At 36.3% G+C, this 26,637-nt stretch overlaps 1 protein-coding gene across 30 annotated transcripts in view; it reads left to right on the top strand.

Annotated features, from left to right (window-relative positions):
• Positions 1–26,637, top strand: part of nrxn1a (neurexin 1a) — a 394,460-nt gene that overhangs the window by 198,765 nt on the left and 169,058 nt on the right. For 4 of the 30 annotated variants that reach the window (XM_041251366.1, XM_041251367.1, XM_041251368.1 and 1 more), the window contains exon 1: positions 11,885–12,676. The exons of the other annotated variants lie outside the window; for them this stretch is intronic. In XM_041251366.1, coding sequence (XP_041107300.1) covers positions 12,454–12,676 — 223 coding nt within the window. In that variant the 5' untranslated portion in view covers positions 11,885–12,453. Of the gene's footprint in view, positions 1–11,884; positions 12,677–26,637 lie in introns of those variants that run through there. 30 annotated transcript variants of the gene reach the window in all.

Consider the following 26,637-nt stretch of genomic DNA (forward strand, 5'->3'; position numbering starts at 1 on the left):
GTTTTTCTTCTTGTTCTTTCTCTTGTTCTTTTTCTTCTTCTTGTTCTCCTTGTTTCTGTTTTTGTTGTTCTTGTTTTTCTTTTTCTCATTGTTTTCTTCTTGTTCTTGCTCTTCTTCTTGTTTTTCTTCTTGTTCTTGCTTTTCCTGTTCTTGTTTTTCTTCTTGTTCTCATTGTTTTCTACTTGTTCTTGCTCTTCTTGTTCTTCTTTTTCTTCTTGTTTTCCTTGTTTTTGTTGTTCTTGTTTTTCTTGTTCTCCTTGTTTTTCTTCTTGAACTTGTTCTCCTTGTTTTTCTTCTTGTTCTTGCTCTTCTTGTTCTTGTTTCTCTTCTTCTCATTGTTTTCTTCTTGTTATTGCTCTTCTTGTTCTTGTTTTTCTTCTTGTTCTCATTGTTTTCTACTTGTTCTTGCTCTTCTTGTTCTTCTTTTTCTTCTTGTTTTCCTTGTTTTTGTTGTTCTTGTTTTTCTTGTTCTCCTTGTTTTTCTTCTTGAACTTGTTCTCCTTGTTTTTCTTCTTGTTCTTGCTCTTCTTGTTCTTGTTTTTCTTCTTGTTCTCATTGTTTTCTTCTTGTTCTTGCTCTTGTTCTTGTTTTTCTTCTTGTTCTTGTTCTCCTTGTTTTTATTTTTGTTGTTCTTGTTTTTCTTCTTGTTCTTGCTCTTCTTGTTCTTGTTTCTCTTCTTGTTCTCATTGTTTTCTTTTTGTTCTTGCTCTTCTTGTTCTTGTTTTTCTTCTTGTTCTTGTTCTCCTTGTTTTTATTTTTGTTGTTCTTGTTTTTCTTCTTGTTCTTGTTCTCTTGTTTATCTTCTTCTGTTATGTACTGTATCTGTACCTATCTAGGAAGGATGGTATTTTATATTTAAGCTGTATGGCACAACTGAGAAGTGTGAGGTGTATCACAAGACCTAGAAGCTATATCAAGTCACAACTGTGATAGCAATAGCTCAACACATACAGTTACACAATGCTAGCAATTAAAGTGCATCTGTTTGTTTTCGAACTGTAAACTTGTGCCATTTACACTAGAACCGCTGCGGTTATACCTCAATATTAAAATGAAAGACAGTCTATTGGATACAAGTCAGAAGTTTTATTCAAACACATCATATCAAACATCTGCACAGTCAAAACACCATATTCAAATGAATAGTTAAATATAAAAGGGTTTATTTTCTAACTTACCACATGTAAAGCACTACTTAAAAAAATGAAAAAAATATAATAAAATAAACATTTCTTTAAAGTAACATAAAAAAAGAAAATAACTGAATTCCCATTATGTAACATGAATGTGCTTTCAGGGAAACATACTTCAAAGTAGCACCCTAAGTATTACAATCCACACAGATGTAACACTTCTCAACTTTGAAGTCTGCCTCTGCTACAGTACAGCGTTGAATGTGGTGTTGCATTCACATATCGATCAATAAATGAAAGGCACAGAGAGTGCTATCAAAGTTGTGTTTTACGTACGGCGTGGGACCTGAAGTTTCAGTCAAAACTTTTTGTGCAGCCCATCTTCCCACAGCATCAACATCAGGATTTATAATTTCACAAATAGTGCCATACTTCCCAGTCTCCTGTTCGTACTGGCGATGCAGCTGGAATTACTGTCCTTGGTCCTGCTGCGGGTGAAGCGGTTGACATGGCTGGCATGCCTGCAGTTGTTGCAGGATATGATACAGGCAAAGCAGCTGGCACTGCAGTGGATTCCCCAGGACTGCTGCTTCTGCCATGATCTCTTCTGCGCCTGGGAAGCCATCTTTGTGGTCATGGCAAATCAGTGGCACCTAGCTCACTTTCACTGAAGGAACTGCCTGTTTCATTCCCTCCATCAGAATCATTTTCGGACAAAGCGATAAGAATATCAACCACTTCATCAGTCATCATGCATACTATTTGAGCCATTTTGAGTTTCAGCCTAGTCTCTGTCAGTGTACCTGTGAGAGTAAAATAGTAATACTGTACGACACATGTCTCGGCTTCAAGAACGATATTCTATTCAAAGACACACTGTTGTAAGCTCAGTGGGCATAGAGATAACAACAGGCTTGTATATATAAAAAAAATAGAATATTGTAGGTAATACTCAAAATAACTATGTGTTGTAAAAGGCTATCAAAATGATTGCTTTGGGGGTTCTAGGTGGGCGGGATTATAACTTTCTTATTTTCGAGATCCTGTCTTTCAAGTGCTGTCAGGGTATTTAATAGGGGTATTTAGGAAAAGTCTACACTGACACAAAATGACTGCCATGGTGGTTCTAGTTGTTAAGCTACCAGCTACAATTTTAAAAGACCGATAAACCAGAACCAAGCCAGAAATAAACAACTCAGACATTTCATTTACTGACTTGAAAGCAGTTGGAATTGATTCTTATTAGTTTTAATATTGTTTTTGCTGTAATGACCATTTGGAGAAAATAGCTTTGATAATCTATTAAGTACACAGTTGGGCTGGTGCTTTTATTAGTGTCATCAATGCTAAAACATTACAAAAAAACACAATACTAAAACTAATAAGAATCAACTTCATCATTACACTAATAAAGGCACAAGCCAGCATGCTTGAATGCTTGACTTATTTAATTATTTTTGCACAGCTGACTGGTATTTTTTATAGCTGCAGTATATATACTTGCTAGACACTGAAAAGCTTACTGGCAGGGCTGCAGTTGTGTATTTATGTACCAGACTGTAACTTAAATCAAGCGGAGCAACAAAGTACTCACATTATTGATACAAAAAAAAAAAAAAACTAAACTAAAGCAGCTATACAGCATGGAAGAGCAAACAGTATTGACTGAACAATTCTTAGCTATAATTTATTTAATGATATTTTGCAACACTTTGGTTACTCTTTCATAAGGATATTGACAAATGCAGCCTAGATCCTTTTGTTTCAGTTGTGTGTTTAAGTTGCTGCATCTTTATATTCTTAATTCGCAGAACTAGTTGCTTGAAAATATGACCATTCTACACTTTACTGAATATCTTGATGCTGTTGTTGTTGTTATAGGGTAAATGTTGAAGCGTATGTCATGCTTGACATATATAAGTATAATAATCCAACCCCCAATGAATAAATGTGAATTAATTATATAGATAGATAGATAGATAGATAGATAGATAGATAGATAGATAGATAGATAGATAGATAGATAAACTAGGCCAGTTTAAAGTGTGTATATATAGATTTTTCATTTATTAATGAATAATTTACCTCAGAAGGAAAGCTGGGGTAATTCATATTTTATTCTTCAGAGGCACTATGTCTGTAGTTCTGTGTGCTCTAGACCTCCTCTATTCAGGTAATCATTTTGCCATTCCATACTGCATTCATCCCCATACGCATGCAACAGTCAGCCACTATGTCTTTACACAACCAGACAGAATATAGCATGTGAAATACAGAAGCCATGTAACAAGCCAAGTTCCACTGACGTCATGCTTTTTGATTATGTGCCATAGCTCAGTCAGGTCAGACTCTAGCGCTTACAATATCTGTAGTGGTTCTACAATATTGATGTGATCATAGTACATCCTCGACACATCACCTGTGTAGAATAGTGTGTTCTTCATAAACTGCGTAATTGAATTGGTGCTTTAAGGGCATATTCATCCAGATACCTATAATCTTCCTTAGTAGCTATCCGGGAGAGCACTCTCTCTAACATGTATTGTACTGTCTTCTGGAGCTGATATGCTACAGTAGTTCTACATTCAAGAACCAAATGCTGCCAGGAGGTGCAGAGAGTGTCTTAGTTTTGAAGACATACTCACACACGCACACATGGGTACACATACACACAAAGACACATGGGATTACTGATAACATTCCTCAGTGATGGGTTTATTGGTTACCATCAGGAAAATGAATACATGGAAGTTGTCACTGATCCTGTGGCTGCCAACTGTGTATTTGGCTGTGGATCAGTGGAAGACATTGCCAGCTGTCATGTATAGGGCAGCTTGCAGCCATTCCCGCTGCCCCTCTCCCAGTGCTGGTGACTATAGAGGAGTGAAGTGGTCTCCTGGAAGGCTCTGTCCTCTTTTGGAGGACTGCAGCTTCCTTTTTTCTTAATCGTGTGAACTTGGCTAACACTTTGACATATCTAATTGGATCATATTTTGAACTGACACTTATACAACTTGCAGTATCTAGAAAAAAAAAGGAAATATCTTTTAACTTAGTTATGAATAATAAATGTAAAGTGTAATTAAGAGATCATAAAGTAGAATCAAAATGCATTCAAATCAAGAGAGGAGATCTGACAAAATGTAATATAGTACACTCATTAAAATAATATATCATATAATGCAATGTAAAGAAATATAATATGATATAAGGTATTAAATGCCTTTGAATTATAATGTGTGTTACCAACACAGTAGTTAATAAGCCTACTGGACAGCCTATAAAATTGCTTTGATTATATTTGACCAGGACAATGAAAATACTGTTTACACTTACTGTTATTTATATAAAGATTCTGCTTGATAAATTTCAGAGGCACATCTGCAATGAATTTTGGAACAGATCATTTAGAACATGTGATCTTCTGTAACTTCGTATTGCCGTTGACTCTCCTCAAAGTGCAAGGTGACAGCTTGTTCATTATGATTCCTAGTACTTTTTGCCTGAACTCCAATTTCAATTCCTCACATTAATAATCTTATAATACCATTATGAGGTATAACCCGTTACACTCTAAGAATTCCAGCAGCATCACAGAGCATGCTAAGACGTTATCCACTTCTCTTACTGTGCATGTAAATGAGCCCATTAGTAAGTGTTCATATACAACTGTGTGTTGTTCAGTCTTGATTGCTGTGCTCCTTTTATACTTTGGAGTAGCCTTACATAGACAACATCTACAGATTTGAAATCACACTCTTTCACGTGCTACTTTTAGATTTGTGCTCAAAATAGGCGCGCATCCCAAGAATCAGGTTGGCATATTTTTTTGGTTTTGTATTAATGTTGCAAATTGGACTAACAATTTCTTAACATAAATAAGGCTGGTAAACTAAAGCAGATGATCTGCATATTCATTAATTGTTTATGGCACCACTGCCCAACCAATGTGTTAACTTATGTTTACGGAATCCCAATAATTGCGGATGTAGTTGCAATAGAAAATGCATTGTTTCATGTTCGTCCGTTTGTTTTTTCAGTACCGTTAATTGTCAGCTTTAACTTTGGTGGACCAAAGGCCCCTTGCAGAACTCCCAAACCACCTTTCTCATTTGTCATTGCACTGGAGTGTTGTGATTATGGTGAATTAACCTTCTCACCTTTACAAAGGACAGATATCAAACCACCTTTCTACTGAAGCCTGAAATAAATTCAATTGATCAGTTTGGGGTTACCGAAATGGCCATCACCATCACTCTAAATTATATTGCATTATGTCAGAATAATACTAAATATTTGTTCAGTAATACTTTGAAAGTGAAGAATAAAATTAGACAGCCTGAGGTAAAGTAAATAATATTAGGAAGCCAATACACAGATCTCTTAACTGTATTGTGTAAGAATATTGTCATTTTATTACATTCCAGTATAAAGGAGCACACCTTCCCACAAGATAGCACTATGATGTGGTGATTTATAAACTCTGGTCTCTTTTAAGTTAATTTGATGCTAACTGCAATGGTGTCGATAAATATTACATATTATAAAGTGTCACAGGAAAAAGATGTATTGCTCAGTTAAAAATGTTCTCTTGCTGAACTTGTTTTCAGTTTTCTATAACTCATGTCTTAAGTCAATCAATTGTGTTGTAATATGAGTGAAAAAGAACAGCAGTCCCCTGGGTTTATACTTTTAGTTCAATAAATGCACAATTCAGACTAATTACCAAGATGTTTTCTACAAAGCACATTTCTGCGATTGTATGTTAAAAATGAAGCGCATTCATCCTTGTGATGTATTTACCATGTGCTGTATACATTATAATGTATAATATATATAATATAAACAATATAATGAAATTCCCTTTTTCCTAGTGTCCATTTATTCTCATTAGCTACATTATTGTCTGCTAATGCCCATCTTAATTGGGACTTCTTTTTTCCTCCATTCCATCGATACCACCTGTAACTGTGAATAAAGCGAAAAATAATCTATGACATTGATTGGTTAGCAAATGTGTTTTTGCATTCGCTAGAAGCTACTCTGCCTCAAATCTATTCATTTACACTGGGAACAAAAATAAAATAACAGTGTTCTTTGAAAAAAGCTACCAGAAACTGAAATTGAACAGCACAAAAGAAGGCACTACCTAATCCCCGAGGTACAGAATGGCAGCTCTTCATGATTCATTGCTTTCATAGGGCCCGTAGTAGCCAGTGTTGGGCTTTCCAAAGTAAAATGTAACGGCTGCTTTTCTTCCTCTAAGGCTTCTAGCTGTTTTCTTTATTCTTAATGACCAAGTCCCTGCCTGGTAAATTGTAGTTGAAGTAAATACATAATAAAGTTGGAGGACTGTGAAATAATCCTTAAATCTCAAGTGGACATTTGAAACGCTGAAGAGACAGGGAAATGTACATGTCAAAACAAAACGGAATTAAAGTATCTGCTCTATTGAATTCTAAGCTGTGTAATATTTTGTCACCCATATTTCTGGAAACCGATAGTTAGAATCATTTTTGGGGGGATGTAACAGGAACACATATTCCCCAAACGAGGCTTGACATGCAGTTTATTTCGTCACTGCTTTGCTGAATGCAGCAATTGGTGTGCACATCAGAAAATCAAACTGTGTGTTTATTTATTTATTTATTTTTTAAAAATAGAGCATAGAGCTGCATAAAATCTGTAGTATTTAAATATAGCATTTTGGATCATGCTAATTCCATACAACAAATAACTGTAATATACTTAGGTTGTTTTTTATTTATTTTGGAATATTTGTTCAAATCAGTAATATGTCCTAAAATGTATTTATTAGGGTAAGTAAAATTGCTTTTTATTTCAATTCTAATTGTAAATTTTTGAGCCATTAAAACCAAACAGCAATATTGATGTTGAATTTAATCCTTGGCGTAATAGTAATTTATTTAAATTAGTGTACCAATGTTTATTTTTTTCTTTAAATATTGAAAAGTCACTTTAATAAGACATCAGGATATTAAGTCAGCACTTACTGTGCAAGGAGCATATTCTTTTTTTTATTTTATTTTATTAAATGCTATGCATTCCAGTAATTATAACAGACAGTGAAAGCAAAGAAACCAGACAGTGTAAGACCTTCAATCATGGCTTGTTATTTTTTTCTTTTTCCTTTGCTTTACTATTGAATTGACATTTCTGATGTGATATATGTGTGTGAGAGATGCAGTCAGTCTCATTAATGATTGTAATGTCTGCCCTTCAGCTCTGCATATGCTCACAAAGAGATTGTGGGAATTGCATCAGCTACACCAGGAGGAGAACAGGAATTGTCAACCCAGATACATTCATTTAGGTATTACTGCTTGTATGAGGCCACCACTCACTGTTTTCTCTAATTAAACTGTTCAGATGTAGGGGGTTAGAAAGCTAAAGATTATCAGATGCACTTGAAACAAGCAGGTGAGAAAAAGGTCTGTATCAAGCTTAAGTGCAGGAATGTAGCTCAATTACTTCAAATCAGGGTGCTGCTTAATGCTATTTAGAATGCAGTAAAGTAACGTCATTAGTCAGCAGGTGTAGCGTATTATAGTGTAGCTCAAAGCAACTAGTAACAATGCCACTGAGACTCTACTGATTTCTCTAACACCTGTCAAGATAAACACATGCTCCTCTAGGGGAATTAGCCATGGCAACATATGTTGGAATATCTTAATTAAAATTAAAAAAAAAAAAAAACACAGGAAACCCTATGCAGTTTATTTTAGTGTTTCAGTGTATTACCTTCTAAAGTCTCTGTTGATAGTCATTGTAGATTAGGCACAGAAGAACAGTAGCGGTACTGTATAGTACAGAATCACTTAGCACAAAAATAAAAAATTAATGTGCATAATCAATGGCTGACCTTTCCTTGAAAACGATGTAATGGTGCTGAACCAGAGAGAAAAAGAAAACTTGTGTATCAGAGCTAATGATCTAGGGGTGGACTTCGAGGAAGAAAATGAGAGGTGTCCCTAATTAATTGTGACAGTTCTGAATGTATTTAGTGTGAAGTTTCCTTGCTAATCTACGGTGATGTGACACCGTAAAAGACTACTGTATTGTGTGTAAGAAATACAAAATAAAAATGTATTTATTGGTTTGGTGCTTGAGGACAATGGCACACTTAGGCACGGTGCACGCAGGTGCCAGAACAGCTTCTCCTCACAGCCCTGCAAGCGTACCTGCATACTCCCTCTCATTCAGCCCCATGAACTTGAACTTTTGCCTGTGACCTGTGCTGAATTTGAAACCTGCTTTGCCAGGTTGCCCATTACACCTGTTTGTTATACACCAGTATATTGTCTTTCAGTTGTAGCCTTGGTGAGGTTAAGAAGGTGGAGCAATGACTGCCCCCACAGCCCCAAATCGCTCTCTCTGTTCCGTCCCTGGGGTATGCCTATCCTCCCACATCTTTGTGGTAGATGATGTCCCATCCTGCCTGCGGTGATGACTCTACCATGGGGACTGAGGGAGACCCCTTGAGTAAATCCTACTCAAACCACATGCCCACATGCATCCAGTCATTGCACTACCTTGTGAGTAATTATCATGACGCTTTTAATTCCGCTCACACAAATTTAGCTAACACGCCTTTCAGTGGCATACAAAGGTTTTTAGTACTATTCATTGTTTCTAGTACTACTCATTCTGAAATAAACTGGTTGCGAACTTCAGCTACAGAATAAAAAGTAGCGCCATTGATGTCATCTCGTTGTTACTGTATTTGTACAATACAGTCCTGTTGAAATGAACTGCCAGCTCCCGCAATCCTTGATGTTGAGACACAGTTAAACAAATGAGCCAGTGGGGTGGGTCTCATCCATCTTTTTAAATCCATACTTGGAAGGCCATCTTTTTTTCTTTAACTGAATGTCAATAATATCCATTCAATTAATTTAATAGCTTCCTAATACCTCTTGAACATCAGGCAGGCATTTCTGGCAAGTGTTGTAATAATGTGCAAGCTGAGTGCCATCTAGCGATTCTTCACCGCTTTACCCGGACTGCACCATTTTAGTGTACGGATAAGATTTTTATTTATATAAATGCAATGAAGTGTTGAATGCAATCGAAATAACCAAGTAATGCGATATTATTCTGTTTGTTGGTTGGCGCATCGTTTTCTGCTTTCAAAACAAAATAAACTTGACATTTCAAGGTGACATTGAACACTTTTAAAATAATAATAATAATAATAATAATAATAATAATAATAATAATAATAATAATAATAATAACAAAACATTACAGTTCAAGCTGCCATTAAACAGGAAAGGAAAAAGGATGCCTAGAGGGTCATAGCCACAGAAGTAAAGATTGTTATAGTGTACATCGCAGTCTGCTGACGACACAGGGGAAATTATGAGAAGAACTAGAAACAATACAGAATCTAATTGCTTAGTGAAGCTGGACAGGAGAGTTCTACTGAAGAGACATATAAACATAGACTGCTGTTATACACAGTCTCCAAATACTGCACCAAGAGACACAGGAGGTTCAGTGGGTGTGATTCCAACATGATAGACCAATATGAAATATGTTATAGTGGTCTGAATGGAAACATTATTAATAATAATAATAATAATAATAATAATAATAATAATAATAATAAATAATAATTCAGGTCCTTGAAGGACGCAATTTCTGCGTTTGATTGAACGTACAAACTAAAAAAAACCAAATTTTAGATATATTGGTGTCCACCTCGGTTTTTTGTTTAAATTGTTATGTAATTTAACTTTATTGTACAATTTCCTATCCACTCAAAATCTTGCATTATATATATATATATATATATATATATATATTATTATATAATATAATATATATATATATATATAATATATATATATATTACGTGTGTTTTGTCCTATAACTGTGTCTTAGATTTGCATATTTAAATTAGAAATCATTATGGTTAAAATGTATAAACAGAGTTAATGGGAGATTTGTTTCTGGGTATTATTATCTTTATGTGTATTTGGTTATGTGTAAGACACACACACACACACACACACATACACTATAATATGTCTCTCTAGTATTAGTTTATAATATTTCTATTATTATTGCATTACCAGCATAAAAAGCGGGTTCAAAATATAACATTCTTTCTATACCCCTGTCTGTCTTTCTACGTACCTGTCTGTGTCCATGGTGAATGAATTAATATGGCCTTTGTTTTAAATTAATTTAAATTGTATCACCTTTGTGTTCTGTAAAGTTCAGGCTTTTGCATTCCCCAATGCATATTAATCATACACAAATCCATACTCAGAGCAAGTTTAATTTGACCAGATCAATACGAAGTGCTGATTGAAAAACAAAAACAAAAACAGGAATAAAGATCTGCAATCTTAAATCTATATTAAAGTAATCTGCTTTATAGTGTTTTTAGGATATCATTATATTTTACACTGTCTCACAATAATGTTCAACTATATACCACATGTTAATTGATTGGTGACTGTTTACTATGTTATTTTATAGTTACACATGCCTGTCAAAGCCATCTGAAATGTTACCCTGGTACATTCTGTGAAGTCTACTAGAAGTAGCTGTAATGTTTAATATGTGAACAGAAAGCTTGAAATAGTAGGGAGGTACATTTCATTCCATCTCATGCATGCTGTCTTGAATTTTGTGTAGCTGAAAGATATACTTTCAGGAGGCTGTGTGGTCCAGTGATTGAAGAAACAGGCTTGCAACTAGTAGGTTCCCACTTCAAATCCCTCCTCAACCATTGACTCATTGTGTGACCCTGAGCAAGTCACTTAACCTCCTTGTGCTCCATCGTTTGGGTGAGACATTCTTGTAAGTGACACTGCAGCTGATGCATAGTTCACACATCCTAGTCTCGTAGCTTTGTGATGGTGGGCCACTATGAAAGGTGCTATGTAAAGATTATTATACATGGCAGGAGTAATCACAGTCTGTAGTACTAAAGCTGTGTTTGTTTTTACCAAGATGTTAATTTTAACACCCCATTAAAATGCATGTCAGTAAGTTTTCAAATTATGTATAATCTCTTGTTTTCTATTTGCACCCCACTGGTTTGTGTTTAGAGCCATCAATTATTCTGCATCAGACTGCATGTATCTGTTTTAAATAGATAGCAAACATTTTACATATTAATTTATGTTATAAATAACCAGTTTCACACAATAGAAATAATTGATCTCTAGTATGTAGTTGTTAATTTAAGTAGGTGAGCTGGAAATTTGGTTTGAAGATTTTTCAATGAAACATAACTGAAAGTGGTTGGTGTGAAAGGTTTGTGGTCGAAGCTAAAAATATGTGTAGATTATTATGTTCTTTTTTAGTTTGATCTGGAGAGTGGAGAATTAAAGGGGTCATTGTAGATGGATGAGTACACTGTACCTAAGCATATTCAACTGCTTTAGTTTAAGTGCCTTATGTGCAGGTTTTGTCCATTCCTTTCTAATGTGCATAAGCTTCCCAAGACACTGGAACAACTTAAGCAAGCTAGGAGGGGAGTCTGCACTGTGTATGTTACTCACCAGGGATGAAGAAAATCACACTCTGCATCCTTGCAGGCTATTGCTATCTGTTAAATTTAATGTGTTTCATCTAAGGACCTTTTCGCAACATATAGCGCTGAAAAGGCATTGCTATGACAGCAGAACCTCCTTGTACATCCCCTTTTCCAGATAGGCTCTTCCTCTGCATTGCATCTAGGCTTCAGTGATTTGCTGTTTGGAGACTGCAGATTTGCATAGCCCTCTCCTCAGCAGCTTTCAAAAGGGAACACTATCCACTAAATAGCATCCTCTTGTGTTATTGTCAATACTGTGTGTCCATTCAGATTGCAGGAGCAGGCAGTGTAACGAGTAGCCTTGGCGAGGCTGGGGGTCTGTGAATGTTACAGTGTGTGTTCAACCTGGATGTGGAAAGGGAGAATTGCCATTTCTGTCTGAAGTAACAGGGCTTGCTTTAGCATCTCTAACATACAGGAGATGCCGTGTATACTATGGATTGTTTTGGATATCCTTTAAATAAATAAAAAAAAAAAAGTGGAGTGCCAGTAATCCTTTTTTTAGTTAATTTTTTCTGATGTTTTTTCCTGATCATTTCGTCTTCACTCAGCGTGGGCAGAGAAAAAGAGACTGGATTTCTGTTATTACTGTATGGTGATGTGGATTTCCTAGCAAAGGATGAGGAGAAGATTTACTTTTTTTAAAAGACAAGCGATGACAAACTAGTATCATGGGCTGTGTGGCTTTGTGAGGGTCCGACAAACAGGGAGCTGTTTGCAGAGACTTCTTTCAACTCAGGGAACATGGTCTGCCAGAGAATGTTTTACAATCCAAGCACTGGCTGTCTTGCCGTCACTGTGCGCTTGGCTTTTTGGATAGTTCCCTTGACTTTCAGTTGTTTTGAAGGAGCGGCATGGGGGGCTTCAAGCCTAGGATCTCATCATGTGCATCACTTTCATGGCAGCAAACATCATTCAGTGCCTGTTGCAATCTACAGGTCCCCTGCCTCCCTGCGAGCAGGTCATGGTGGGTCTTTTGTCTTACCTACAGCATTTGGTGACACCTGCAATCTCTCCTCTGTCTCCTTTTGGATTGCATAGCTGTTGTAGGGGATTCATAGTAGTTAACAGTATATAAGGCAATTTGATTCCAGCTGTTTTAAAGGGGTACTGTGTCTTTAACATGAAAGTTCATGCTTCGCTGCTAAACCCTTATGTTTTCCCACTTTTTAAGACATTGTAATTCAAATGAAATCTTCAGAAAAAAAAAAAACAAGCTTCAATCTGTGACATGTATTTCTTTTTTTTTCCACCTTTGCATGTTTAAATAAACGTTCCTTAGGAGTAGGATTTAATTTTAAGTTTGATTACTCGATATTTGTTTTAACAAAAATATGTAGAAGAATCGAATGTTTCTTTTTCTCAAAACGTGGTAATGCACTGTAACGTACAGGTCAAAGGCTGACCAAGACTATGAGAGACAATGCCATATTAAAATGAAACCGGAGATGCATGGATACAGAGAGAAGCTACCTGCATAGCCCAAGACTTAAAACTCTTTCCATTAGCTAGTGAGACCAACAGTTATTGGCACCAGCATTAAAAATATTTGGCACAAGCAAATGATTCTTGGCACACTGTCTGCCATATCTCGATTGAGTTTGCTCTTGTTTTTGGCTCGTTTGCTTTTCAATGTTCCAGAGACACATTGAAACAGGCTGTAAAGTACTACCTTATGCCGCTAGAATTATTCCAAAGATTTAGCCTTGCAAGCTGTAGAAAATGGGCTGTATTGGATGCTTTCTGTCCTTTGTACCTTGCCTATAATTATCCATGGTAATAGTAAATGGCCCCTATCCAATTCAAACATCATTACAAGTCAATGGCAACCTTTGTTATGACATTAGGCAGTCTAGATTTAATCGACAAGGTCCACAGTTAGTAAATTACTTTTTAACAGCCATTACAGACCCCTTATTTAAACAGTGAATGTGAAATCGTATTTTTATAAGCTGCTATGTGCTTTTCATTTGAACAGTTTTAAAGCAGATAGATGAATATAAGTTATATATCTGAATCCAACGAATGTTTAATTACACTCATAAATGAAACCGGTTGAAATGCTAATGTAATTTATCAGGGACTGTAAATGTAATGCTACCTATTGTAGAAACGACAGAAAGCATTACATCTTCGATATTATGGGATGTTAACCTCAAACAAATGCAAGCAGTGCATTGTGCCCTTCCCCTGACATGAATTCCAATCAAACAAACATATGTTTATATGCACAAGCATATAAATAACTAAAGACTGTATCAAGGATGTAAATAACACTCAGCAATAAAGTATAGCCTACATGTATATGTTAAAGCCTATATAGGCACACAAAATTATGACAATAGGTATTTCCTCCATTGTTGGTAAATGTACATGAACACTTACTATATATATATATATATATATATATATATATATATATATATATATATATATATATATATATATATATATATAGTATATAGAATATTGCAATATCTGGATATAATTGATTCTGAAACAATATTCATGCACAAGCTTCCTTTGAAGTTAGGCCTATAAATCGTGCCAACATTATGAGCCAGTATGTATTAAATCAGTGGATTACCAAATGGATGGAGAATAGCACTCCAGCATAGTCACAGAGGCGAATGTCATCAATCATTCCTAACAACACCTGCAATGTTTTCTTGAAGCATGGGGGTTTGCATTTTCTATTTTTTATTTATTTATTACAACTAAGTATATTATATAACATCGTTCTAATATATTTTAATATTATATAGATAGAATAGATAGCTATATATATATATATATATCAATATATATATATATATATATATATATAGATATATATATAAAAATATATATATATCTCCCTACGATATCTCCACCTGGCTGCTTCGCTCTCTCTCTCCTCCTCTCGCTCGCCCTACCGCCTCAGGCTCCTCCTCCCTCTCATCCTTCTCGCTCTAGGAGAGAGAGAGAGAGAGAGAGAGAGAGAGAGAGAGAGAGAGAGAGAGAGAGAGAGAGAGAGGGATGTGTCTTGACTGCAAGCCAGCGAGGGCTGATTGGAATATACAGACAGGTTCATCCTTCTTCATTTTCTCATCTTTCCACGCTTCATTTACACTTTTATCTAGTGTCACTTCTGAGGTAACAAAACAGATCTCATGGTTAACGTTTGCATCCTTGCTTAGGCTAACCCCACTCTGTAGTCTACACATTTAAATAGATAGAATTTACTTTTTTTTGGCTGGGTGGTATATTGATTTCCATATTCTCAACCACCCTCTCCAATAATAATAATAATAATAATAATAATAATAATAATAATAATAATAATAGTATACAGGGTAATATGCAGGAATAATGTACACACAACTGTAATTCTATCAATGGATTCTGATGACATATAAACCATGAAAGCGCTAGCTTGAGTTATCAGTTTAACAGTTGAAGAAGTATTGAGAATAACATTGAAAACAGAATTAAAAATAAAAAGTAAAACAGGAAACTCCATGTGTTATTACTAAGAATGCGAAAGGAGAACATTTGCTCACCATTTTGGAGAGTGGAGTTGAATGATTTCCTCATCTCTCAGTCTACACTGCCTAACATCCCATGGAGGGCATGGGGCTGAGGGAATGTCTTACGAAATGTATGTTGCTTATTGTTTTTCTAAGAGTGTATTTTGCACTTCCACAAGTTTCTCTCTCTCTTCCACGGATACAACTTTAAATCTGTGGGCCGTTGTTGTGTGTTTTGGAATTGATGGTGTTTTGTTGTGTTCATATACTGATGGTACAGTTTTTCTTTTTAAATTGAGGTTTTCAGTATAATCATCAATCTTACTATACACGGGCAATCTTTTTATTCACGGGTCTTGCAGCACTGCCTAATCTTCTTATAGATGGATCTCACACCAACGCAGTGTGTAATAAGACTAAAACATAGATGTTTAGGAAATGTAATGTTCACCATATACAACAACAGCAATAATAATAATAATAATAATAATAATAATAATAATAATAATAATAATAATAATAATAATAATAATAATAATAATTTCTCTAAATGCTATTCATGCATGCAGGTTGACACCAAAAATTACAAAATAACAACCTACTCTAAATGCAGTTCTCTTATCAGCACTAACTGCTCGAATGGAATTTATAATACTAGTAGCAGTGATATTTGCTGTTGTATTTTGTAATAATACTGAAACATTGTGTTCTATACTTTGCATGCAGTTATTACTTCCAGAAACAAATCCAGTGAAATAATTACATGTGGCTTGAATCTAAAAAACATATTGGAAAAACAATAGTAGCTGTCACGCAAAGCTGCGCTAAATTTTAATCAGCTATACATGAAATTATCATCGTATTCAGGGCTTTTTTTAAAAGGAAATCATTAAATGGTTCAGTGGCTTGGGACTAGTGTCGTCTATTTAAAACCTCTAGAAAACAGCCAAATGAACCAATTCACGTGGCAGAGCCAATTCCAGATTGAAGATGCTTACTGGCCACTTGCTGTGTAAGACCATTGTCAGGCTTTTCAACATGTATAATGTATCTTTTGTATTTTTAATCCGAGATGTTCTATCAAAGCCTTTTTAAAAAAAAAAAAAAAAAAAAAAAAAAAAAAACGTTTAAATGACTAACATTAGTTAAAATTATCCGAGGCTGTACCTAAGTACTAATGAAGAAATGGATTTGAGGATGAACTGTTGACTGCATGGAAAGGGAGGCTGGTGTTTTCTAGGCCTGCTGTGCATTGAGGATTCTATAATGTTATCACCCCTGTGGCTGTGTCCTCATGTTGCTATGAGAGATTCATTCTTTGATGTTGTCTGTTGATGATCTGCAGTGCTGTAATCAGAAGTGGAACAGGGCTGATGCGTTTCTGATAAGTATCTCTATACAAGCTCCAATGCCTTGGAACCAGTACACATTATTGATTGTGTGCAAAGCCTTTGCAAGGACTAAATAATATGAAAATAAAAGAGGCATTGTTAGCTGCTTGTAATGGCATCTTACAATCTAATCAGGCATCTTCGTAGTTCGTTCCTTCTGGAAGTCACGTGTAGACCTGTAAAAAAAAGACCATTTCTTAATATATATATATACCTGGTATATATATATATATATATATATATATATATATATATATATATATATATATATATATATATAACATATATATATATATTGCAGTGCGATGTGTTAATATTCTATATATATACACACACACACACACACACACAGTACTAGTCAAAAGTTTGAGTTCACTGGCTGGAAACTAGGATTTTTTCATAATTGACAATGTTTTACGTCGTATACGTTTCTGTAATTACTTGAAAATGAAAACATGTTACAATATACAAAACAAAACATAAGGAGTATCAAAGCAATGTTCAAGAAAATAGAAAATTTTCTCTAAATCTTGGATTCCTTAAAATAGCCACCCTTTGCCTTAATAACAGCCTCACAAACACGAGGCATTCGGTTAACAAGTTTCAGCAGGAAATCACCCGACATGTCTTCCCAGCTCTTCTGCAGCAATTCCCAGAGATATAGGGCAATTGTGGGTAGCTTTGCTTTGACTCTTCTGTCCAGTTCGTCCCATACAAGTTCTATGGGATTGAGGTCTGGAGATTGGGCAGGCCAGGTCATTAGATTGAGTTGTCCTTCACTTTCCTTCTTTGCCAGACAGTTCTTGCACAACTTTGACTATCTTGCTGAAGAATGAAGGACTGGCCAACTAGCCATAATCCTGATGGAATGACATGCCTCTGAAGTATGCTATGATAACCATGCTGGTTGAACTTGCCATGGACTTGGTAAAGATAACCAACTCTGTCACCAGCAAAGCAACCCCAGACCATGATACTGCCTACTCCATGCTTGACAGTGGGAACCACACATGCAGAACTCATGCGCTCACCCTCTCTGCGTCTTACAAATACTCGGCGGTTGGACCCAAACATTTCAAATTTCAATCGGTCCATAAGACCAACTTCCACTCCTTTATAGACAAGTTTATACAGTTAAAAGCATAGATAATCATGAAAAACCTGGTTTCAAGCAGGCGTACTCAGACTTTTGACTGGTACGGTGTGTATATATATATATATATATATATATATATATATATATATATATATATATATATATACACACACACACACACACACACACACACACACACACACACACACACACACACACACACACACACACACAAGTGTAATTCAGTTGCTGAAAGAGAGTTTTTGCTGTGTTTATCAAGCTAGTTGTGATAAATGATTGGAAGAGTTGATACTGTTAATTACATTAACTGTGTAAATAACTGTTAATCTAATAATCTGTATCAATTATTCAGTTCTATCATATAATTAAAGGTGTTCAATATTAGTGACATATTCACTGTAAAGATGTCTTTGACACAAGTCTTTTCATTACTTGATAGATTTATGCAGGTATGAATAGATTGTTAGGGGCAAATTATTTTATTTCTTACCCCAACTCCCTTGTTTTGTCCTCTGTAATTAAGTTCTACAGTCAACCTTAGGGTGCTTTGTAGAGTTTATCAGAATTAGGTTTCCTATTTTCCAAATTGACTTTCATGCTGTTATTTGAAATACGAAAGAATCCTAATGAAGAGTGAATCAATTAAACTACAGTGTATATACTTTATAACATCGAAATGACCTGTGCAAAATAAAAACACCATTCCTTTTCCGAAGGGGTTATCTTTAATATTATGTGGTTGCATGATTACGCTAAAGTGAAAAAGCAAAGGTTTATATAACTGAATGAATCATAATATCGAACTGCTGATTATTTCTGTTATCATTTGTGGTTCATTCAAAGGACATGCAGAGGCAAAACTGAGGAGTCAGATTACTGCTAGGCTGTAGCAGAAGCATACCCAATGCTTTGAGCAGTAATTCATTTTTTGTCTGATCCTTTATCACACACATGGTCATTAAAGTGGTTATCTGTCTTAAGACACACATAATCATTTCAATAAATGTTCAACAGATCATTTAGCCCAGGGTATATTGGCTCACCCTTATCCTTCAAATTGGTAAAATCTTGTGATAGTTTGGAATCTCATTATATAACCCAAGTGGCTGGCTGCATTGAACCTCTTGCCCTGCTTTCTTCAGTTGCACTGTAATATCACCGCAGATTGATACAAGACCTGACAAAGCAATAGTGGTGATGAGGTCATCAGCGTAATGCATTTTTGCAAAAAATGCCTAAAACTGAGGACTGTAGCTGGCATATTGTGCTGTATATTATTTAAAGAAAAGAGACTCAGTGAAGTCTGGTGGGGAATGTTGAGGTTTCAAGTTCCCCTTTCCTCTCAGCAAGATACTGTATTATAAATAATAAGTTCAAAGCACCGGTTTATATCCAGGATTGTATATAATACCTAGTATTATTAAAACTAGCACCGTGAGAAAAAAAAAAAAAAAAAAACTGACATGTCACTGGCTACAGTTTCCTCACAAAACATCTTTATTTATATAATATAATATATCATTTTGAAGACAGCAATCCTGCCTTCCTACCTATAAACCCAAAACAATAGCTACTCCCCCAGTCTTTATAACCCACAGTGGTGCTACATTTATTTTAGAATTTTAATTCAGCTCACTTCAAATCTCAGAAGACAGCCCTAAGTCGCTGATGCAGTTATTACAAGTTACTGTACAATCAGGGCTGTGTAATGTGTTGTTGTGTGGTTGCACTCACGTGAGTCGCACCAAACTGTTAATTAGAGCGATCCCCCCCCCCCCCCCCCCCCCTCCCCCCCCCCCCACCATACCACTCCGAAAGGCTTTCCGTTTGGAAAAAATTCCAATTAGTTGATGCCATGTTACAAGAAGGAAAATCGTTAATCCATCCAGAGTTATAGCAGCGACCATTTTGTGGCACAGCAAATAGCAGTACCTTCACCACCAGCAACAAAAGCCTAATTGGCTGAGAAAAGGTCAGTGATGAATACCACACAGTTAGAACTTCTTTGAAAAATGTTTCCAGACCTATTTTATAAGATGAAGAAGATCTTTGCTGGTTCACCTAAACCAGCCCCAGCAGGATTTGAACCTTCTTGATAATATTATGCCTGATACGTATGAGCTGGCAGTAATACAGGAAACTGAAGGCCTTTACTTGCATATACCATATTAGATTTTCTATCAGGTGCAGCCAGAAAAAATAAAATAAATAAATAAATGACAATATACCTGCAATGCCAAATATGTCATTATATGTCAAGTTCTGTGCAATCATTTTGCATGGAGAAGTATGCAAGCCAAAGTTGTTGGTGCTTGAATGGTTTGTGCAAATCTTAAAATCTTGGGTTTCCAGTAAGCTTTCATGGCTTGGCTCAGAATACAGGAAAATTACATTATGGAGAAATTCAACAGAAAAGAAAGTTTAATAAGCTAAAAATATTCTTTACTTATCCAAATGTGAGTCAGGGATCACATTGAATGTTCCCAGAACAAATGCAAACACCATGCTATCTTATATTAATACTGCATTAAGATGACTGTGTGAGTAGAGATAACTGCTGTGGCATTTTACAAATATAATAGGTGCAATTATCAGAGTTAGAATTATTTATAGAAAAACCTTTTTGTTCCAAATTGAAATCTTTTTTTCATGTCAGCTGAGAGCCTGTTCAGATTTCAGATTACTTGGGTCTGAAGTGATGGTGAGTTCCTCAAGAACTCATCCTCCATTATACAAAAACTACATCACCAATTACACTAATACAGCATAGAGCCTTTCCAGTAATGAAGCTTGAAAAATAAAATGTTCTGGGGAATTTGATAAAGAAGCCAGGTCAGCTGTTTCAATATGCTGCATGCAGTTTGATTGATGCTCTCTTCAAATTCACACACTGATTTAGGTTGGGGGAGCATATTCTGTTTGACTCTCAGCTGCGTGATCATCCGATGTAGTGGAAAGTGGAATCACAACATACTGTAGTTTCAATCAGAAAACTCATGCAATAGATTACTTATCAAAGCTTAGACTAGACAACACTACTACAATATACACATTTTACATGACATTCTTTAACTTTTGGCCTCGCCTTTCAAGGTACCCTTACCATAAATTAGCTTGCAGAATAGTGGGGAGGCTGGCTGTAGAGAAGCCATAGACAGGGCTCAGGATAGCTGCCCTCGCTCTTTAAACAAAGCTAAAGAAAGAAGGTAGAGGCTAGAGAGGAGGAGGCGAACTCTGACGCACAGCGGCGGCGTAGTGGATTGAGGTCAATTATAAATCTTTTTTACTGTTCACTGGATGTATTGTTTATCAAGGGACAAATAAGAAACTAGCTATTTAATTGAGGGAGCAGTCTGGTATTGGAAGCATCTAAAATATGCTTCATATTTACATGATTTGATCTAAGGTACCTGCCAGAGACATCACTTTGCTTAATGAATTACCAGCCTTGTTCCCTAAACTGACACTGCTAAGAGGAACCTATAGCAACAGTCCCAGATCATGGCAGCCTAAAAGTCTTGCGTTTATAGGAATTTCAAATCTAATGCAGCAATGGGGAGGGGTGTATTGATGGAACCAGGATGGAGAGAGCGCTTCAGTGTTGCTGCCACAGCTAACCTTGAGGGTACAGTATTCCTCTTTCAAATCTCCAAGCTCTGTCATCCTTTATCATAATGTGTGCTAAAAATCCCCATAGCTCGAAAAGAGAGGATGTTATTACTGTTCTTTTATTCTGATTTACAATCACATACCTGCAGTCCTTTGGCAGTGCATCGTAATGCTTGCTATAATCCACTCTAATAGGATTGGTGAAGGTTTTAAGACACCAAAGTATTTCCTTGGATTCTGGCGTGCCTGGCAGACTGCTGTCGAGCACTGATAAAAAACATATCTGTCAAGCGCGGCCATCAGAATATCTTATATTGGGTATATTCTTTCATTGTATGGATTTACAGGTATCTGGAATGAAAACACAATACAAAGAGAATGTGCTGTAGCCCATTTTTGAGGCTACTGTCGTCAATGCAGTTATAATGTTCATGTACTGTACTGTTGCCTCCACAGGCCGCCGTTTATATTAGAATGCCTTTGCACACTTTTTTTCAAATCTGTTTGATAATTAACTCAAGCCACATCATGTTCTTAGATATCTGACATCTCTTAACATTCAACAAATGCCACAGCACTATCAGTTATCTCTGGATTTAGATTAAATTAGCCCAACAACCCATTATGTTCATGCGATAGCCCCCCGAATTAACCAAAATTCCTAAAATGGAGATCAGCTGTACGAACTTCACAGGTGTCCCATATTCTCTTTCCTATTCCATTTAATCTTTTGCATTGCCACAGCTGGAAAAAGATGCATTGCTGAACCCGTAGTTTAATAAAAAAAAAAAATCCAGAAACAAATCCAGTACAAGCCATGAGGAGATTTTTCATTTTTTCATTTGTACGTTCATAGAACATCTCTGTACGTAAAGGCTGCAAAATAAAGTGGGGAAACATGTTTTAATGTCATAGCTTACAACACGTGGCTGTTTTTCAGAAATGTATAATGTAGAGAGAATAGTAAAATTATAGTGAAAGTGAAAAGAACCCGGTTTCCCTGGCTTGCAGCAGAAGATTCATAAGGAGCAATGGACACTGTAGGAGGACATGAGCACCGTTTGTTGTGAATTTAGCAAATTAGAAAACATCCTGACAAAATATGCAACCAGCTGAAAAAGGTCCCCTTGCTATTTGGCTGCTAGTCAATCGCCTGATGGGATTTCAGGTTCACGTAGCTACAAATTCTATTTTTGCATAATTAATTAATGATCAGAAGCACCAGTGAAAGTCCTAAAGGCGTTGCGTGCCACGTCTGGCCATTAATACATCTCGTAGTCTTGTCTCTGAAGACATTTTGTGATTTTTTTTTTTTTTAAATGAACAGTTATAAATTTACTTAAAGTGGTGACTTATTTCCTGCTGATAACTGATGGATTTTGAACTGACTTTGGTACAAATACTGTAGCTCATAATGAAAAGAGTGCTGAATTAGAGGATGTCTTAGTCCTGTCTGTGCAACAAATACAGTATATATGTGTGTGTGTGTGTGTGTGTGTGTGTGTGGCTCTGTCTCTGTGTGTGTGTGTGTGTGTGTGTGTGGCTCTGTCTCTGTGTGCGTGTGCGTGTGCATGTACGTGTGCGTGTGTGTGTGTGTGCGTGTGTGTGTGTGTGTGCGTGTGCGTGTGTGTGTGTGTGTGTGGCTCTGTCTCTGTGTGTGTGTGTGTGTGTGGCTCTGTCTGTGTGCGTGTGCGTGTGTGTGTGCGTGCGTGTGCGTGCGTGTGCGTGTGCGTGTGCGTGTGTGTGTGTGTGTGTGCGTGTGTGTGTGTGTGTGTAAAGGTTGGATGGCCATTTGGTGACTAAATTTTACGCTCACTTAAAATGAAGTCCGCTTCCTCTTATTCCAGTATCCACATCATAATGTATATTCCAAACTAATCAACATTTGTTATGCAAAAAAGTCTCTTAAATAGTAACATGATGTATTAACTAGGTTGCTTAACACTAACTTACTTAGGTGACATTTTTAGGGGACATTTTTACATAATTGTAAATTAATTATAGTACGGCATAAATACTACTCTTTCCCAGTAACCAGTGTATTCTGGTTGTACTGTTGAGGAGCTACAATACTGTAGCCTGCAATACATAATGCAATTCACATTCTGTGGTACTGTTGCATTCTGCATTCACGTCTATAATTAATTAGCATTTCAATATTATTCTATATTTTGAAACTACAGAATTTCCTCTACAGTTTGTCATACAGTTTTGCTAGCTTCTATCTTCAAACCGTTTACTTACTTTTTTTTCTTTTTTTAAATTGGAGTCGTTCATAGTGTAGGGAACATATGATTGCATTATACAGCTGGCTGCAAGAATTATTGCTTCGGACTTGAGTTGGTTAATTAAGATAATCAGCCTCATCAGTGCAGGCAGTTTTGAACTTTCTGGTACGGTAGGTTTTGTCATCTATCATGCTGGCTGATAGAACCTAGATTGAGTCTGTGATTGACAAAGCCACTTCCTGAACTTTCACATAATACATTTCCTTCCACTACATAATAAATTCATCAGCCCCTTCATAGACTCCCAAGCAGCAGGATCATTAGGCTTCTGTGCTGCCTCCCAACCATGTTCAGGGGGCTGCTGCTTCTGTAGTACTCATTCATTTATCCTGCTAATAATATCATTTAATCCCCAAATACATATTCAGCTCATAGCACTGCCTTCTATATTTTATGGTTTCTAAAAAAAAAAGTTGTACCTTATAAACTGAAGACCCAAAACACTGTACAAGAACAACAATACAAACATTCACTATACAAAGGTACAGATAAAATATCAGTTCAATAAAACAAACCAAAAGTTAAAATAAATCAGCAAAAGCTATCTTAAAAAAAGGTGTGTCTTTAGTGAGATTTAAAAATATCCACTCAGACTCAGAATCTCGAATAGATGTGGGCAGCATGTTCCATAGCTGTAAGGCGGCACTACAAAAAGCTCACTCTCCCAGAGTATAGAGCCTAGTCCTAGGCTGTACAAGGCATCTGACATCCGTGGATCTTAAATTGCACACAGGAATGTATTTGCAATAGATCCCTCAAATAAACAGGGGCAGCACCATTTAAGGCCTTATAGGTAAGGTACAGAATTTTATAGCCAACCCAATACCTCACAGGGAGCCAGTGCAGTTCATACAGTACAGGTGTACCAAGAAGAGGTATGAGTTCAAACCTGGGCTGCAGAATTCTGCACATACTGAAGCCTATTGAGTACTTTCACAGTAACCCCAGTCAAAAGAGCATTGCAGTACTCCAATCTTGAGGAGACAAATGCATGAATTAATTTCTTAGCAAGAGATGTGGACAAAAAATGATTTTAACTGGGCAAGGTTACGCAGGTGAAAGAATGACACTTTAGTTGTATTTCTAACATGAGTTTCAAATGATAATGTGGAATCGAAAATGACAGTAATATCAAAGCCCTTTTGAGAAATGGATACATCATTGAAAACGTGTGTAGAAAGCAAGAATATGTAAGAATGCAGTAAGCCCACACTAAGGAGTCATATTGTCATTAAAATTGACAGGATAGTAGGACATCGCATATTATTGGAAGCAATTATTCACCCTGAATTTCTAAAAAGAATGTTGTAGCACTTTAAAACTGATGAAAAGGTTCCCACTTGCATTGCAAGTCAATTATTCTGTTTCTTTCTTAATTAAACACAATCAATTGATCATGTGTCTGGAACATTTGGACACAGAATCATGGCTAACCCATTCATCTTCATGCAGTCCAGGTTAGCTATTATTCGGCTGGCAGAGCAATGAAGCCCTGGCATGATTCAGCACCATATCCCAGAAGCCCACTGCTAATTAGTTTGTCTGCATTTGTACTTCCCTTTCCGGTGTTAACCTTCAAAGCAACCTCTATTAACGAATAGTATTTATTTTAAAGGGTTGCAGCATGTGATGTGTGCCACAGCAGTGTTATCTTCAGGCTAATGGAAGATCTGTATGGCTTTACTGTATATTCATATTCATTCTTACGGTATAGCTTTCACATCTTTAATTCCCCCAGTGCATCTCACTTCTTAATAATGTAGAATCCTCAGCTGTGTGCTCAAGCACTGGGCTGATTCCCATTTGGTAATTTATTTTCCAGTACAGTATTACTGTACTCTCAGGCTCCTCTTGCTGCTGTAAAAACACACCTGCTGCTACTGTACTTGAAACTACATATGATTTAACATCTATTCAAGCTATAGATGCAATACCAAATAGTACCCTGATGTTCCTAATTAAATAGCTTCATCCCTATAAACTGGTCTCAAACTACATTTTTCGTTTTATTGTCTGACTTATCTTAGTTAGAGATTTGACTGATGGCCTTTTTAAAACAACATCTTTAGCGGCATGCTTTTATAATTTTTACAGTTCCATATCTCCATGCCACACAACAGGTAGCTCTTTGGACTTCATTGAATTAGCAATGATTCAGTGGATGTCTCAGTACATCAGGCATAATTAGTCCAGTTTTAATCAAATTAAAATAAGTGAAGCAAAAAAACAAACAAACAAAAAAGAAAAAAAACCTCAAGTTTAATAGACATAGTATTACATTATACTTTAGAAAAACACAAGTTAAAGAAATCTGTCCATATTTCATTATAGCCTGTTTGAGACCAGAAGCTGGAAGTACCTCATCTTCACAGAAGTGTAAAAAATTTTAGGAATACCTCCCCCCCCCCCCCCCCCCCCCCCCCCCCCCAAAAAAAAAAAATAAAACAAGAATAAAATACATATTGATAATTGATAACTTCATTGGCTCATTACTATTACACCAATGTGTGCAATGCAGCAACACCATTTATTTTGTGTTACCATGGTAGCCAACAGGCTAAAGTAAAAAGAAAGTGCGCTAGGTGTTCATTTGATTTTACTACTGTACTGTAGGCATACTGTACAGATGTTTATGTCTTTTCATAATGTAATGTGTGACCTACTCAAAACACATTAGTGTTATTTCATCACAGTGATTTATACATTTAAAATACATTGAGCACTATAAATGTATGTGTGTGCAATTTTTTTTTTTTTTTTTAATTAAACCAGACACCTCCTAATGTCAGTGTAACAGGGAGAGATCTGTGCTGACTGTGCTGGCGTGTTCACGGGCTGCAGGAAGAGAGCGGCAGTTGTCCAACAACCACCTGTGAGTCATGGCAGTGACACGGGGAGGTGGGAAAGTGGGTGTGTGGACTTTCCCCCTCTCTGAATGGCTGAGAGGCGCGTCTTGGGAGATTGTTAGCCCTATAAATTAACGCTCTGTTGTTTCCTCAGATCTGCCCTTTTAA

This window comes from Polyodon spathula, chromosome 5 (genome assembly GCF_017654505.1).
Source record: "Polyodon spathula isolate WHYD16114869_AA chromosome 5, ASM1765450v1, whole genome shotgun sequence".
NCBI classification, from domain to species: Eukaryota; Metazoa; Chordata; class Actinopteri; order Acipenseriformes; family Polyodontidae; genus Polyodon; species Polyodon spathula.